The following is a 15,683-nucleotide window of genomic DNA, read 5'->3' as shown; positions in this document are numbered from 1 at the left end:
CTGTTTATATAATAGTAACTTGTGGCAAAACATGTGTCTGCTAACCATGATTGGGGTGTCATTATCAATTAGATAGCATTCACATCTGAGAAAATAGTAGTAATGGAAAGGGAAACAGTATCCAAAAGGTAAGGGGGATATAACTGCAGAGTAGGTAAGGCACATATGCAATGTGGAGTGCTTAATGTCCTGCCTCAAATAACTCAGGCCTCAGGCCCTGCTAACAGGGCATATATTGGGTGATGAGCCTTCTCACCATTCCCTTTGATTCAGCTGGATGATTAGTGATGGACGAACTCTCGACGGGACGTTTTGTTGCGGCCGATAGTTCGCGAACCGTAACGTTCGCGGCGGGCCCCATTGACTTCAATGGGAGGCGAACTTTACAAACCTACTGGTCAAATTTGCAGCCACAAAATAATTACTAGCTGTGCACACATAGTCCCACCACATGGCCAATGACATAACACATGTATGAGGTGAATCTGGGATCGACAAATACAAGCATTCGTTTTTTTATATGTGAAATTCTGACAATTCAGGACTCATGAGGCAATGGAGGCGAGGGAAGGTCAGGGTAGGCAAAGAAGAGGGTGCAGGAGATGATCACCAGCACCATGATATAGAGCACTGACACCTGCACCGTGATAGAGTGATCTGACACCAGCACCGTGATAGAGAGAGAGCACTGACATCAGCACCGTGACATAAAACACTGACATCAGCACTGTGATATAGAGCACTGACACCTTCACCGTGATAGAGTGATCTGACACCAGCACCATGATAGAGAGCACTGACATCAGCAGCGTGACATAAAGCACTGACACCAGCACCATGATATACAGCACTGACACCTGCACTGTGATAGAGTGATCTGACACCAGCACCGTGATAGAGAGCACTGACATCAGCAGCGTGACATAAAGCACTGACACCAGCACCGTGATATACAGCACTGACACCTGCACCGTAAGCAGCCCCAGGAGGAAGTCAGCATAGCACAGGGATGGTGGGAGCCCCTCATAATGAGCATAGCACAGGGATGGTGGGAGCCCCTCATAATATGCACAGCAGAGGTACAGCCCCAGGAGAAAGTCAGCATAGCACAGGGATGGTGGGAGCCCCTCATAATGAGCATAGCACAGGGATGGTGGGAGCCCCTCATAATGATCATAGCACAGGGATGGTGGGAGCCCCTCATAATATGCACAGCAGAGGTACAGCCCCAGGAGGAAGTCAGCACAGCACAGGGATGGTGGGAGCCCCTCATAATAAGCAGCCCCAGGAGGAAGTCAGCATAGCACAGGGATGGTGGGAGCCCCTCATAATGAGCATAGCACAGGGATGGTGGGAGCCCCTCATAATGAGCATAGCACAGGGATGGTGGGAGCCCCTCATAATATGCACAGCAGAGGTACAGCCCCAGGAGGAAGTCAGCACAGCACAGGGATGGTGGGAGCCCCTCATAATAAGCAGCCCCAGGAGGAAGTCAGCACAGCACAGGGATGGTGAACTTTACAAACCTACAGGTCATATTTGCAGCCACAAAATAATTACTAGCTGTGCACACATAGTCCCACCACATGGCCAATGACATAACACATGTATGAGGTGAATCTGGGATCAACAACTACAAGCATTCTTTTTTTATATGTGAAATTCTGAAAATTCAGGACTCTTGAGACAATGGAGGCGAGGGAAGGTCAGGGTAGGCAAAGAAGAGGGTGCAGGAGATGATCACCAGCACCGTGATATAGAGCACTGACACCTGCACCGTGATAGAGTGATCTGACACCAGCACCGTGATAGAGAGCACTGACATCAGCAGCGTGACATAAAGCACTGACACCAGCACCGTGATATACAGCACTGACACCTGCACCGTAAGCAGCCCCAGGAGGAAGTCAGCACAGCACAGAGATGGTGGGAGCCCCTCATAATAAGCAGCCCCAGGAGGAAGTCAGCATAGCACACGGATGGTGGGAGCCCCTCATAATAAGCAGCCCCAGGAGGAAGTCAGCACAGCACAGGGATGGTGAACTTTACAAACCTACAGGTCATATTTGAAGCCACAAAATAATTACTAGCGGTGCACACATAGTCCCACCACATGGCCAATGACATAACACATGTATGAGGTGAATCTGGGATCGACAACTACAAGCATTCTTTTTTTATATGTGAAATTCAGAAAATTCAGGACTCTTGAGACAATGGAGGCGAGGGAAGGTCAGGGTAGGCAAAGAAGAGGGTGCAGGAGATGATCACCAGCACCGTGATATAGAGCACTGACACCTGCACTGTGATAGAGTGATCTGACACCAGCACCGTGATAGAGAGCACTGACATCAGCAGCGTGACATAAAGCACTGACACCAGCACCGTGATATACAGCACTGACACCTGCACCGTAAGCAGCCCCAGGAGGAAGTCAGCATAGCACAGGGTTGGTGGGAGCCCCTCATAATGAGCATAGCACAGGGATGGTGGGAGCCCCTCATAATATGCACAGCAGATGGTGCAGAAGAGTAAGGCTGAGTGAGCCACTCAACCAATTCTGGTGCTTCCTTTGACGTAATCGCACGCACCTTCTGCAATTTCCCACTTTGGCTCAAGCCTGTTGCTCCTACCCTACCCCTACCACCCCTGCGGAAGGGCCTGCCTCTTCCTCTGCCTGTCATTTTTTAAATGACCCTGTGACAAACTCTCTACAGAAGTGCAGTATGTATGTGGAAGAAGGTATATAACACCCCGCTTCAATCTGTTGTTTTTGGGGGCCACTGGTCTATTACACCAGTTACAATACTTTTTTTTTGGATTGCGTTTGTCACTCTTTGTAGTATCGCTGCAGAACCGCTCAGCAGTCACAATGCTGCACAGTGGAAATGTACTATACTATGCTTTCTATATGTGCAAGTATTTTATACGTTTATTACACAACTATATACTGCACACCAAATAGTACACCTATACCAGTCCTTAAGGACTTTTGTAGAACTAGTAGGTTGTGATTAGCAAACTGTACCTCACTCAACCCTATATACTGTAGTACACTATACCTTACCAGTCCTTAGAAGGACCTTTATGGAACAAGTAGGTTGTGATTAACAGACTGTACCTCAGTCCCTATACTGATAAAGGACTGCTGCAGAATAGGGCAGCAGTCAGCAGTAGTTCACCTCAACCCTATATATTGTGGACCTATACCAGTCCTTAAGGATTAGCAGACTGTACCTCACTCAACCCTATATACTGTAGTACACTATACCTTACCAGTCCTTAGAAGGACCTTTGTGGAACTAGTAGGTTGTGATTAGCAGACTGTACCTCACTCAACCCTATATACTGTAGTACGCTATACCTTACCAGTCCTTAGAAGGGCCTTTGTGGAACTAGTAGGTTGTGATTAGCAGACTGTACCTCACTCAACCCTATATACTGTAGTACACTATACCTTACCAGTCCTTATAAGGACCTTTGTGGAACTAGTAGGTTATGATTAGCAGACTGTACCTCAGTCCCTATACTGATAAAGGACTGCTGCAGAATAGGGCAGCAGTCAGCAGTAGTGCACCTCAACCCTATATATTGTGGACCTATACCAGTCCTTAAGGATTAGCAGACTGTACCTCACTCAACCCTATATACTGTAGTACGCTATACCTTACCAGTCCTTAGAAGGACCTTTGTGGAACAAGTAGGTTGTGATTAGCAGACTGTACCTCACTCAACCCTATATACTGTAGTACGCTATACCTTACCAGTCCTTAGAAGGACCTTTATGGAACTAGTAGGTTGTGATTAGCAGACTGTACCTCACTCAACCCTATATATAGTGGTGTGAAAAAGTGTTTGCCCCCTTCCTCATTTCCTGTTCCTTTGCATGTTTGTCACACTTAATTGTTTCGGAACATCAAACCAATTTAAACAATAGTCAAGGACAACACAAGTAAACACAAAATGCAATTTGTAAATGAAGGTGTTTATTATTAAAGGTGAAAAAAAATCCAAACCATCATGACCCTGTGTGAAAAAGTGATTGCCCCCTAAACCTAATAACTGGTTGGGCCACCCTTAGCAGCAACAACTGCAACCAAGCGTTTGCGATAACGTGCAATGAGGCTTTTACAGCGTCCTGGAGGAATTTTGGCCCACTCATCTTTGCAGAATTGTCCCAATTCAGTTACATTAGAGGGTTTTCGAGCATGAACGGCCTTTTTAAGGTCATACCACAACATCTCAATAGGATTCAGGTCAGGACTTTGGCTAGGCCACTCCAAAGTCTTCATTTTGTTTTTCTTCAGCCATTCGGTGGTGGACTTGCTGGTGTGTTTAGGATCTTGAGTACACGAACAGATGGTCGGACATTCTCCTTCAGGATCTCTTGGTAGACAGCAGAATTCATAGTTCCTTTTATCACGGCAAGTCTTCCAGGTCCTGAAGCAGCAAAACAGCCCCAGACCATCACACTACCACCACCATATTTTACTGTTGGTATAATGTTCTTTTTATGAAATGCAGTGTTCCTTCTACGCCAGATATACTTGGACACACACCTTCCAAAGAGTTCCACTTTTGTCTCATCGGTCCACAGAATGTTGTCCCAAAAGTCTTGGGGATCATCAAGATGTGTTGTGGAGAAATTGAGACGAGCTTTGATGTTCTTTTTGCTCAGCAGTGGTTTTCTCCTTGGAACTCTGCCATGCAGGCCATTTTTGCCCAGTCTTTTCCTGATGGTGGAGGCATGAACGCTGACCTTAACTGAGGCAAGTGAGGCCTGCAGTTCCTTGGACGTTGTTGTAGGGTCTTTTGTGACCTCTTGGATGAGTCGTCGCTGCGCTCTTGGGGTAATTTTGGGCAGCCGGCCACTCCTGGTAAGGTTCACCACTGTTCCATGTCTTCGCCATTTGTGGATAATGGCTCTCACTGTGGTTCGCTGGATTCCCAAAGCTTTGGAAATGGGTTTATAACCCTTTCCAGACTGATAGATCTCAATTACTTTCTTTCTCAATTGTTCCTGAATTTCTTTGGGTCTCGGCATGATGTGTAGCTTTTAAGGATCTTCTGGTGGACCTTACTGTGTCAAGCAGCTCCTATTTAAGTGATGCCTTGATTGTGAACAGGTGTGGCAATAATCAGGCCTGGGTGTGGCTAGAGAAATTGAACTCAGGTGTGGACAACCACAGTTATAGTATGTTTTAACAAGGGGGGCAATCACTTTTTCACACAGGGCCATGATGGTTTGGATTTTTTTTCACCTTTAATAATAAACACCTTCATTTACAAATTGCATTTTGTGTTTACTTGTGTTGTCCTTGACTATTGTTTAAATTGGTTTGATGTTCCGAAACACTTAAAGTGGAGTTGCCCCCCAAAAAATAAAACTACTTAAAATTCTTAAAAAAAATCCAAAAAAAATAATTGGCAAAAAAAAAAATTTTTACTCACCTCTAAATACCGGTTGCTAGGGGGTCCCTCGTAGTCTGCCTTCTTCATTGCCCGGGCTGGTGACATCACTTCCCCTCGCGCCGCACATTCACCTGGGACCTGTCACGTGTCCCAGGTGACTGTACGGCGTATCACGGCGCCCTGCGCCGCTCGCGCATGCGCAGTGGGTGCCCGGCTGTGAAGCCACAGCCGGGTGCCCACAGTATGCATGACGGCGCCGCGAGCGGAGCGGGGAGCGAGGGGGGGGCTTCGTTCCCCCGCATCGCTGGAACCCGGGACAGGTAAGTGTCCGATTATTAAAAGCCAGCAGCTGCAGTATTTGTAGCTGCTGACTTTAAATTTTTTTTTTTTAGGGGGTACCCCACTTTAAGTGTGACAAACATGCAAAGGAACAGGAAATGAGGAAGGGGCAAACACTTTTCCACACCACTGTACTGTAGTACACTATACCTTACCAGTCCTTAGAAGGACCTTTGTGGAACTAGTAGGTTGTGATTAGCAGACTGTACCTCAGTCCCTATACTAATAAAGGACTGCTGCAGAATAGGGCAGCAGTCAGCAGTAGTGCACCTCAACCCTATATATTGTGGACCTATACCAGTCCTTAAGGATTAGCAGACTGTACCTCACTCAACCCTATATACTGTAGTATGCTATACCTTACCAGTCCTTAGAAGGACCTTTATGGAACTAGTAGGTTGTGATTAGCAGACTGTACCTCACTCAACCCTATATACTGTAGTACACTATACCTTACCAGTCCTTATAAGGACCTTTGTGGAACTAGTAGGTTGTGATTACAAGACTGTACCTCAGTCCCTATACTGATAAAGGACTACTGCAGCAGAAGGGCAGCAGTCAAGTATAATATTCTTTCTATATTTGGAAGAAAGAATATTATACGTGTACAACCCTATTACCATACCAGTCCTGAAAAGGACCTTTGTGGACCTAATAGTAACAGCTAATGATTAAACTGACTGTCCCTCACTGCTACACACAGCTTCCTGTCTGTCCCTATTTACACTGACAAAACACAGGCTGCTGCAACAATAACTTGAATAGCACTGCACTCAAAACTATATCCTGTACTACTACACCATACCAGTCCTGAAAAGGACTTTTCTGGACCTAATAGTAACAGCTAATGATTAAACTGACTGTCCCTCTCTGCAACACACAGTGTCCTGTCTGTCCCTCTCTCAGCATTGCCAAAAGACAATCTGCTGCAACAATGACTTGAATAGCAGTGCCTCAAACATATATCCTGAACTACATCTACACCATACCAGTCCTTAAAAGGACTTTTGTGGTCCTAATAGCTAGCGATTTGGGTCACTGCAGTCTCTCCCTGCTCCACACAGCAACCTCTCCCTATAGTGACAGTAGAAAGAATGTAAAATGGCCGCCGGATCGGGTCTATTTATAAGTTAGGGGGAATGTCCAAGTGTCTATGTGCTGTAAAGTCTCAATTGGCTGTCCTGTACCACATGATGGATGTGTCATCATAGGTCAAAGTTGTTTTACACAGTAAACACGCAAGTCCGCCGGGCGAACAGCGGCAATAGACAGCGAACAGCCGAAATTCGCCTTGAACCGACCGCCGGGCGAACCGTTCGGCCATCCCTATGGATGATTGCAGTAAAAATTGGGCACCTCACTCTCTCTCTTACTCACTGAGGTGCCTACGAAGACTTGCTGTGGCAAGCTAATGGTGGGATGTCTGTCCAGTCCCTCTGCAGCTAAGGCATTGTGCAATAAAGACATCTTTTTTTCTCTCTTTCTGAGCCTATTGACCTGCCTGATTTCTTCCAGCCTGGCAGCCACCATCCCTGGCTACAGTCCCTGGCACCAATAGTTCAAAGCTTACACTGGCAGACCAGTAAAAGCCATTTTGCCCCAAAACCCCCAGCCCCACCCCACTCCACTTCACTCCTAACTGAGTTTTGGGAACTGTAGAATAAAATGTTCACTGGCCCCATTGCATGGCTGCTGTCTTGCACTACAACTCCTACAATTCACAGATCTCTGCATAGAAGTCTATGGGCTAGCTTGGATTTGCTCTCCCCTTGCTGGTTGGGGAGAAGGAAATAATAAAGGATAAGGGATAACGAAGAAAAATATCAGCCGAACAGTAGAAAATAAAGCAACAGATGGCTTTGTCTCCTTCTCCATGTTGCTGTAGCCCAGCATTTGACACATGATTTTTTAGGTGCTCGTGCTCACTTACCTTGAGATTCTGCAAAAGTATAACAGATGTTTCCATTGCCCCCATTAGATGCAGTTACTGATCATCAAATCCTGTTTGTGATGTTTAGAACGGCAAATGTGCAATGTAAAAATATTGATTAAAGGGCAGCACAGTGGTGTAGGGGTTAGCACTTTCACCTAGCAGCAATAGGGTCACTGGTTCATATCCTGACCATGACACCATCTGCCTGGAGTTTGCATGTTCTCCCTGTGCCTGTGTGGGTTTCCTCCGGGAAAAATTGGCCTTAATATGTGTATGTGTATGTCAATGTTGTATGTGTTTGTAAGCATGTCAGGACCTTACAGGGTAAAAGGACCACGCAAAGCCACAGATGGACTCTGGTGGCAAGAAAGCGCCCTGAGGCAATTCAGTTCGCATAGGTAGCGCTATACAAGTCACTCACTCACTCATGACCTTGAATAACTTCAGACCAGGCTTAGAGTGGCTAATGCAACTTTTACTTTTGGAATGCAGCATGGCAATACAAAACAAATAACATCCTGTCCCCGATCCTAACTAATGTAACATAGTGACCCAGGCATAACTGCATGATGAAAGAGTGGCTTGGAAGTTGTCCTTGATTTCAGATCTCTTCAGTGCTACTCTTACGCTCGCAGGTGAGTCTGCGTTCCACCTATACCCACGTCCCGTTCTCCAGCCCTTCATCTTAGCTTTTCCAAGCCAATAATGGTTAACCTTTTCCCCTGCCTGGGACAGCTGCTGGATAACTAAGTACAAACATGCTTCAACCTGCCTACTTCACAGCAGTTACTGAGTTCCTGCTGCTCAAAAACAGCTTTCAAGTTTTTCCTCCATGTGGAAAGTTCAGTACTGGATTTACTAAAGATCTGTGTCTGTGAAGTCACTTTGTTCTCTGAGTCAATCCAAGTTTTATCCTGCGTTGAGTCCTGATAAAGGGAGAGTGTTGTCACCCCCAAAACACATTGGAGGTTTTTATTTGACTCATTCACCAACAATTAAAATCATCTTGGACACTTTCATCCAGCTTTGGTCTGGTTCACCTTTCTATATTTCTTTAGTTTGAGCTACTTTTGGATGCACATTGAGGAATACCTTGCTGTGTGGGAGCTGCCTCACCAGAACTATTGAGATTGTTTTTAGTGTTCCTTTATAGAACTTCATGTGCAGGATTAAAAGTTCCCAGCACCTCTTTGAGTATGTGTCAGGGCTCAGCCCTTCCTTCTCTGAGCTGGCCGCTCAGCTGTCGGCTAATTGCCAGCTCCTATCTCTCTCCACAGTTACTCAGTTGTTGATGATTTCCTGCTCGTCAGTTCTGCCTACTTAAGCCGTCCAGTCCAGAGGAGCCTTTGCCTTGGTCACATCACAAGAAACTATCTCCTGCGTTCCTTTTTAAAAACTGGCTTTGCTAACATCCCTTCTGGCTCCAGACCCTGCTGTTCCACTACTTTGATCCCTGACTTCTGGCTTGGCTGACTTTCTGTTCCGGTTACTGAACTTTGGCTATGTTTGACTACGTTTGTTCTTTTTACTTTTATTATTAAACAAGTGTGATTTAACTGTACTTCAGTCTCGGTTTGATTTCATGATTTCATTTTGGTTTCTGACAGTATGTTGTTCTGGACTTTGTTCCAATGTCATGGTAATAAGAGTTAAGGGTATTGTTATTGACAATATAGATTAACCTCCTTCTATCCTCCTGAAGAAATTAAAGTGTGAAACACAATGGTATAAAAGACAACTCCCATTATGTTCCTAAATTAATTGATTAGTGAAGGATCGGCAGATGCGCACTGTTATCATGATGATGTAACATGTACTAAGGGAATGGGCTACATAGGAAAAGTTGTTTTTTGCACAATGCCCATGATATTAAATGTATAGTGTTAAAAGTTTGTCCTTTCTTATGCATAATGATTCTTTTATACCTAGTTGTTCAATTTGTATTATGAAATAAAATGTGTACATCTTTTAGTAACGTGAATTGATTGTATAGCACCTTAACCATCCAGCCCATAAAGGCTGGATGGGATACATGCCAATGGGGGTGGATGTTCCTGAAAATCCTCACGCATCAGAGGCTCCTGCCTGGCTCACAGAGCACAAACCCAGGAGCCCGGTGATCTGTGTGTCCCCTAGACACAGCGGATCACATTACCGCTGTATCCGGGTGATCACATAGTCTTGTACCATCTGATTGTTGTGTCCAATTACAGCAATCACATGGTAAATAAGAGAAACCAAAAGTAAACTTTGGGTCTCTCTGCTCTCACAAAGAGCCTATGAGTATACAGCAGCCTGTCACACTGTACGTACACTCACAGTGCAGTGGGTGTTTCTACTGTCCTGGTGCTCCAGGGCCTCCAAAAATGAGATAGGTAGTTAGGAACTAATTTATGCCCCTAGAAAGTCTGAAGGTTGGATTTCGTAACACTCTGTGTTCCTAGGCTGTGAAAAAAATCTCACACGTGGTATTGCCTTGCTCTGAAGAAGTAGCAGAATGTGTTTTTTTGGTGTATTTTTAAGTATATCTATGCTGTTTTTTTATAAATATCTTTATTGACAACTGTGTGTAAAAAAATAAATGTTAATTTTCTTGTGAAAACATAAAATTTTCAACAGACTCATTATGTTTTTCAGAAAATACTTTGGAGTGTTTTATTTCCAAAATGGGGTAATTTTGTATGAGTTTCCATTGTCCTGGTGCTCCAGGGCCTTCAAAATTGTGATAGGTAGTCAGGAAATTAGATGCATAATATATGCATCTGGAACTCTTGAAGGTACTCCTTGGATTTTGGGCCCTTCTATGCATCTAGGCTGTGAAAAAGTCTCACACATGTTGTTGCCCCATACTCAGGCGTCATACCAGAATGTGTTTTGGGGTGTAATTGCAAGAATGCCTATGCTGTGTGTGAAAAATAACTTGTTAAAATTACAACGTTGTGAAAAAAAGATGAATTTCTTAATTTTCAAAAAAACTGTGACAAAAAAATTACAACCTCAAAAACTCACCATGCCTTTTACTAAATACTTTGGACTGTGTGCTTTTCAAAAAGGGATCATTTGGAGATTATTTATACTGTCCTGGCATTTTAGGGTCTCAAAAATTGAGATGAGGCAGTCAGTACCTCGGGATGGATTTTCGAATATACATTATTCCATAGTTTGTAGACTCTATAACAATCAGACAGACTAAATAATATTCACTAACAAAATTTCCTGCACTCAAGTGATGTGTAGGCAATAGATATTGCCTAGAATCTCTATAGCTCCCAGTAGATGCACAGACCTTGCTGTCCTTCAAGGGTCATGGGACACCCAATGGAATCACTGTAGAAAAGAAAAGAGGGCGCACCAACGTTGCACATTACCCAAGTGGTGTTTGATGGTATATAGAAAGAAAGGAAATATACTCACAAAAAAGTAGATCATAAAAACAAATTAAACTCCACAATGGATACAAAGTGATCAGGTCACCAGGACCGCGTCCAGAATGGCTAAGAACCTTCCAGATGGCTGATGCGTTTCAAGGGGAGATCCCCTCTTCCCCAGAGCCCCATGTGATCTCCCCTCTAAATGCATCAGCCATCTGGAAGGTTCTCTAGGTTGCTGGACAAGGTCCCAGTGACCTGGTTGCTTTGTGTCCATTGTGTTCCATTGATATGTTTTTATGATCTACTTGTTTGTGAGTATATTTCCTTTCTTTCTACATACCAATAAACACCACTTGGGTAATGCGCAAGGTGGGTGTGCCCTCTTTTTGTTTTTTTCTACAGAAATAATATTTGCTTTTTTGGGTTATTTTTACCAAAAAAATGTAGCAGAACACATTATGACCTAAATGTATGAAGAAAGATTATTTATTTGCAAAACTATATAACAAAAACTAAGTAAAAAATCTGTTTTTTTTTAAATATTTTTGTTTATATAGTAAAAACAAAACAACAAAAACAGTTGTGATTAAATATCACCAAAAGAAAGCTGTATCTGTCTCAAAAAATGATAAAATTTTCATATGGGTACAGTGTTGCATGTCTGAGTAATTGCCACTCAAAGTGGTTGCCTTAGTATTTTCAGGACATGATGTCATTACCCATCTGTAAGTCCCATATATGAATGTTTACTTTAGAATAATTGAAATAATTTAACCACTTGACCACTGGGCACTTAAACACCCTTAATAACCAGACCAATTTTCAGCTTTCGGTGCTCTCGCATTTTGAATGACAATTACTCAGTCATGCAACACTGGACCTATATGAAATTTTTGTCCTTTTTTTCACACAAATAGAGCTTTCTTTTGGTGGTATTTAATCACCGCTGGGTTTTTTATTTTTTGTGCTATAAAAGAAAAAATACCGAAAATTCTGTAAAAAAACGAATTTTTCTTTGTTTCTGTTAGAAAATTTAGCAGATTAGTAATTTTTTCTTCATAAATTTTGGCCAAAATTTATACTACTACATATCTTTGGTAAAAATAAGTACAAATTGGTGGATATTATTTGGTCTTTGTGAAAGTTATAGAGTCCACAAGCTATAGTGCCAATATCTGAAAATTGATCACACCTGAAGTACTGACGGCCTATTTCAATTCTTGAGACCCCAACATGCCAGAAAAGTACAAATACCCCCCAAATGACCCCTTTTTGGAAAGAAGACATTCCAAGGTATTTAGTAAGAGGCATGATGAGTTTTTTGAAGTTGTCATTTTTTCCCACAATTCTTTGCAAAATCAAGATTCTTTTTACTTTTTTTTTTTTTTCACAAAATTGTCATATTATCAGGTTATTTCTCACACACAGCATATGCATACCACAAATTACACCCCAAAACACATTCTGCTATTACTCCCGAGTATGGTGATACCACATGTGTGAGACTTTTACACAGCGTGGCCACATACAGAGGCCCAACATGCATGGAGCGCCATCAGGTGTTCTGGAGCACCCAGGACAATTCTGACATTTCTCTCCTACATGTAAAAATCATCATTTATTTGCTAGAAAATTACATAGAACTCCAAAACATTATATATGTTTTTTTAGCAAACACCCTGGAGAATACAATGGTGGTCTTTGCAACTTTTTATCTCGCACGGTATTTGCGCAGTAATTTTTCGAATGCTTTTTTTTGGAAAAAAAACAGTTTTGTGCTTAAAAAAAAAAAAAAACACAGTAAAGTTAGCCCAATTTTTGCATAATGTGAAAGATGAAGTTACGCTGAGTAAATAGATACCTAATATGTCACTCTTCAAAATTGCACACGCTCGTGGAATGGCGGCAAACGTCGCTACTTAAAAATCCCCATAGGCGACGATTTACATTTTTTTTACTGGTTATATGTTTTGAGTTACAGAGGAGGTCTAGGGCTAGAATTATTTCTCTCGCTCTAACGTTCGCAGCGATACCTCACATGTGTGGTTTGAACACCGTTTTCATATGTGGGCGGGACTTACGCATGCGTTCGCTTCTGCATGCGAGCACATGGGGACAGGGGCGCTTTTAAAAAAACATTTTTTTTTATTGTTCATTTTACTTTATTTATTTTAGTTTGACATTTTTTTCCCCAAAAATAATTTTTTTGATCACTTTTATTCCTATTACAAGGAATGTAAACATCCCTTGTAATAGGAATATGGCATGACAGGTCCTCTTTACAGTGAGATATGGGGTCAATAATACCCACATCTCACCTCTAAGCTGGGAAGCCTGAAAAAAAAAAAGATTCTGGCTTTGATCGTATTAGCGATTCGGTAGAAGCACCGGAGGGCGGAGGGCGGCGGGAGATGTCTATGGCTGGGTATTGCAGGGTATCACCGACTATGGCTGGGTATCTCAGAGCATGGTGTTGCAGAGTACTGCGTTGCAGAGCATTGCAGGGTATTGGCGGGTGTTGCAGAGCATTGCAGAGTGTTGCAGGGTATTGGCGGGTGTTGCAGAGCATTGCAGAGTGTTGCAGGGTATCGGCGGGGGTTGCAGAGCATTGCAGAGTGTTGCAGGGTATCGGCGGGGGTTGCAGAGCATTGCAGAGTGTTGCAGGGTATCGGCGGGGGTTGCAGAGCATTGCAGAGTGTTGCAGGGTATCGGCGGGGGTTGCAGAGCATTGCAGAGTGTTGCAGGGTATTGGCGGGTGTTGCAGAGTGTTGCAGAGTGTTGCAAGGTATTGCAGAGCGTTGCGGAGTGTTGCAGGGCATTGCGGAGTGTTGCAGGGCATTGCGGAGTGTTGCAGGGCAATGCGGAGTGTTGCAGGGCAATGCAGAGTGTTGCAGGGCAATGCAGAGTGTTGCAGGGCATTGCAGAGTGTTGCAGGGCATTGCAGAGTGTTGCAGGGCATTGCAGAGTGTTTGCAGGGAATTGCAGAGTAATGCAGAGTATTTGCAGGGAATTGCAGAGTAATGCAGAGTATTTGCAGGGAATTGCAGAGTAATGCAGAGTATTTGCAGGGAATTGCAGAGTAATGCAGAGTATTTGCAGGGAATTGCAGAGTAATGCAGAGTATTTGCAGGGAATTGCAGAGTAATGCAGAGTATTTGCAGGGAATTGAGGGGTTAATTTTCGGTGAGCAGCGATGTGGGCACTGCAGATGCAGCCCACATCGCTGCTGACACCGATCTCTTCCCCCTCCGCTGTACCGATCGGTACAGAGAGGGGAGGGAGGAACCGGCGTCATAACATGACGCCGGCTTGTTTACAAGTGATCACTCCGTCATTTGACGGAGCGATCACGTGGTAAACGGCCGCGATGAGCGGCCGTTTACCGTGATTCGTGATGCGCCGGGTCCACTGGACCCAGCGGTCACGGATGCTCTCGTGTGCGCGCCCCAGGGGGCGCGCGAGAGCAGAATTCTGGGAGGCCGTTAATTAACGGCCTCCTAGAGTTAAACAACCGCCCTGAAGCCGTTAATCGGGAATGGGCGGTTGTTAAGTGGTTAATGAACATGGATTAAGTGGTGTTTGCATATTACATTACTAAACTTCTATGAATTACACCTCTACATCAATAAGATCTTTTAACCTTAGCACATAAGATGAAATACATACATTCAAATAAAGAAAATTTTACTTTATAGATACAGTATTCATACACAAAAGTGAAAACTTTTGAAGCATTAAAAATTAATAACAAATAATGCAAAGAAATAGTAAAAGCAATTAAACAACGTTGACTAGCAACTGACCTCTCATCCATATTGGACCTGCCTGGCAATCCTTATACAGAACTGCATTTTTGTTCCTCCATGTGAAGTACATTTGGAAAAGCATCCACAAAATACAGATGGACATCATGGTAGTTAGAAATATGAGAAAGTCTTTTTCAAAGATATCAATGTTCTCAACGAACACACAGGTTAGCAAAGCACAGCTAAAGAGCAAGACATTGGAGCCCACCAATCCAGAGAGTAGCCTACTTCCTTTTTTCCAGTCATTATGATTTTTCTCTTTTTTGATCGGTGTGTTATTCTGTAGTGGATCATCAGTAGTGTTCAAATCTAAATTATCCTCCATTGTAGCTTCGTGTGTAAGTACAATTTGATTCAGCACAAATGACCATGTTGTATCTCCTACAACATTTATAGTATGGGCTGAATGCTTTTAATTCCTGCAAAGCAGGAATATCAAGTCCTTTTCTTGGATTGCTGTTCAGTGGGTGGATAAAGCTCTCCTCCCCTATCCTAGCGTGCTGTTATTTCCTTATATTAAATCACCATATTATGTGGATGAGAATCCGTAGATCATGAATGTCAAATTCTGCATTTGATTATTACTGGTTTTATAAATAACTTAACCATGCAATCATGATCAGGAGCAATAGATAGACAGTCCATAGACAATGTTGGAACCCCCATATCTATAATCCCAAACCGGCAATCAAATAAGGCAGATATATCAGTACCAAACTAACCAAAGCCCCACCAGGGACAAAAAAAGAGGGGGGGGGGGTGGAATGAAAAAATGGGGGGGGGGAAGAAGGAGAATAGTCAGGAAAGAAATAGCATAGCATA

At 43.4% G+C, this 15,683-nt stretch overlaps 1 protein-coding gene across 1 annotated transcript in view; it reads right to left on the bottom strand.

Annotated features, from left to right (window-relative positions):
- Positions 1-15,295, bottom strand: part of LOC143935664 (proton channel OTOP2-like) — a 112,859-nt gene extending 97,564 nt beyond the window's left edge. The window contains exon 1 of the mRNA XM_077459697.1: positions 14,859-15,295. Within this exon, the coding sequence (XP_077315823.1) occupies positions 14,859-15,186 (328 nt within the window). The 5' untranslated portion in view covers positions 15,187-15,295. The remainder of the gene's footprint in view (positions 1-14,858) is intronic.
- Positions 15,296-15,683: the final 388 nt, after the last annotated feature.

This window comes from Lithobates pipiens, unplaced genomic scaffold, assembly GCF_037356315.1.
Source record: "Lithobates pipiens isolate NorthernLeopardFrog02 unplaced genomic scaffold, aLitPip1_a1.2 Scaffold_28, whole genome shotgun sequence".
Taxonomy (NCBI): Eukaryota; Metazoa; Chordata; class Amphibia; order Anura; family Ranidae; genus Lithobates; species Lithobates pipiens.
Note: the sequence above shows the minus strand (reverse complement) of the source record. Positions and strands in the feature narration are given on the sequence as shown.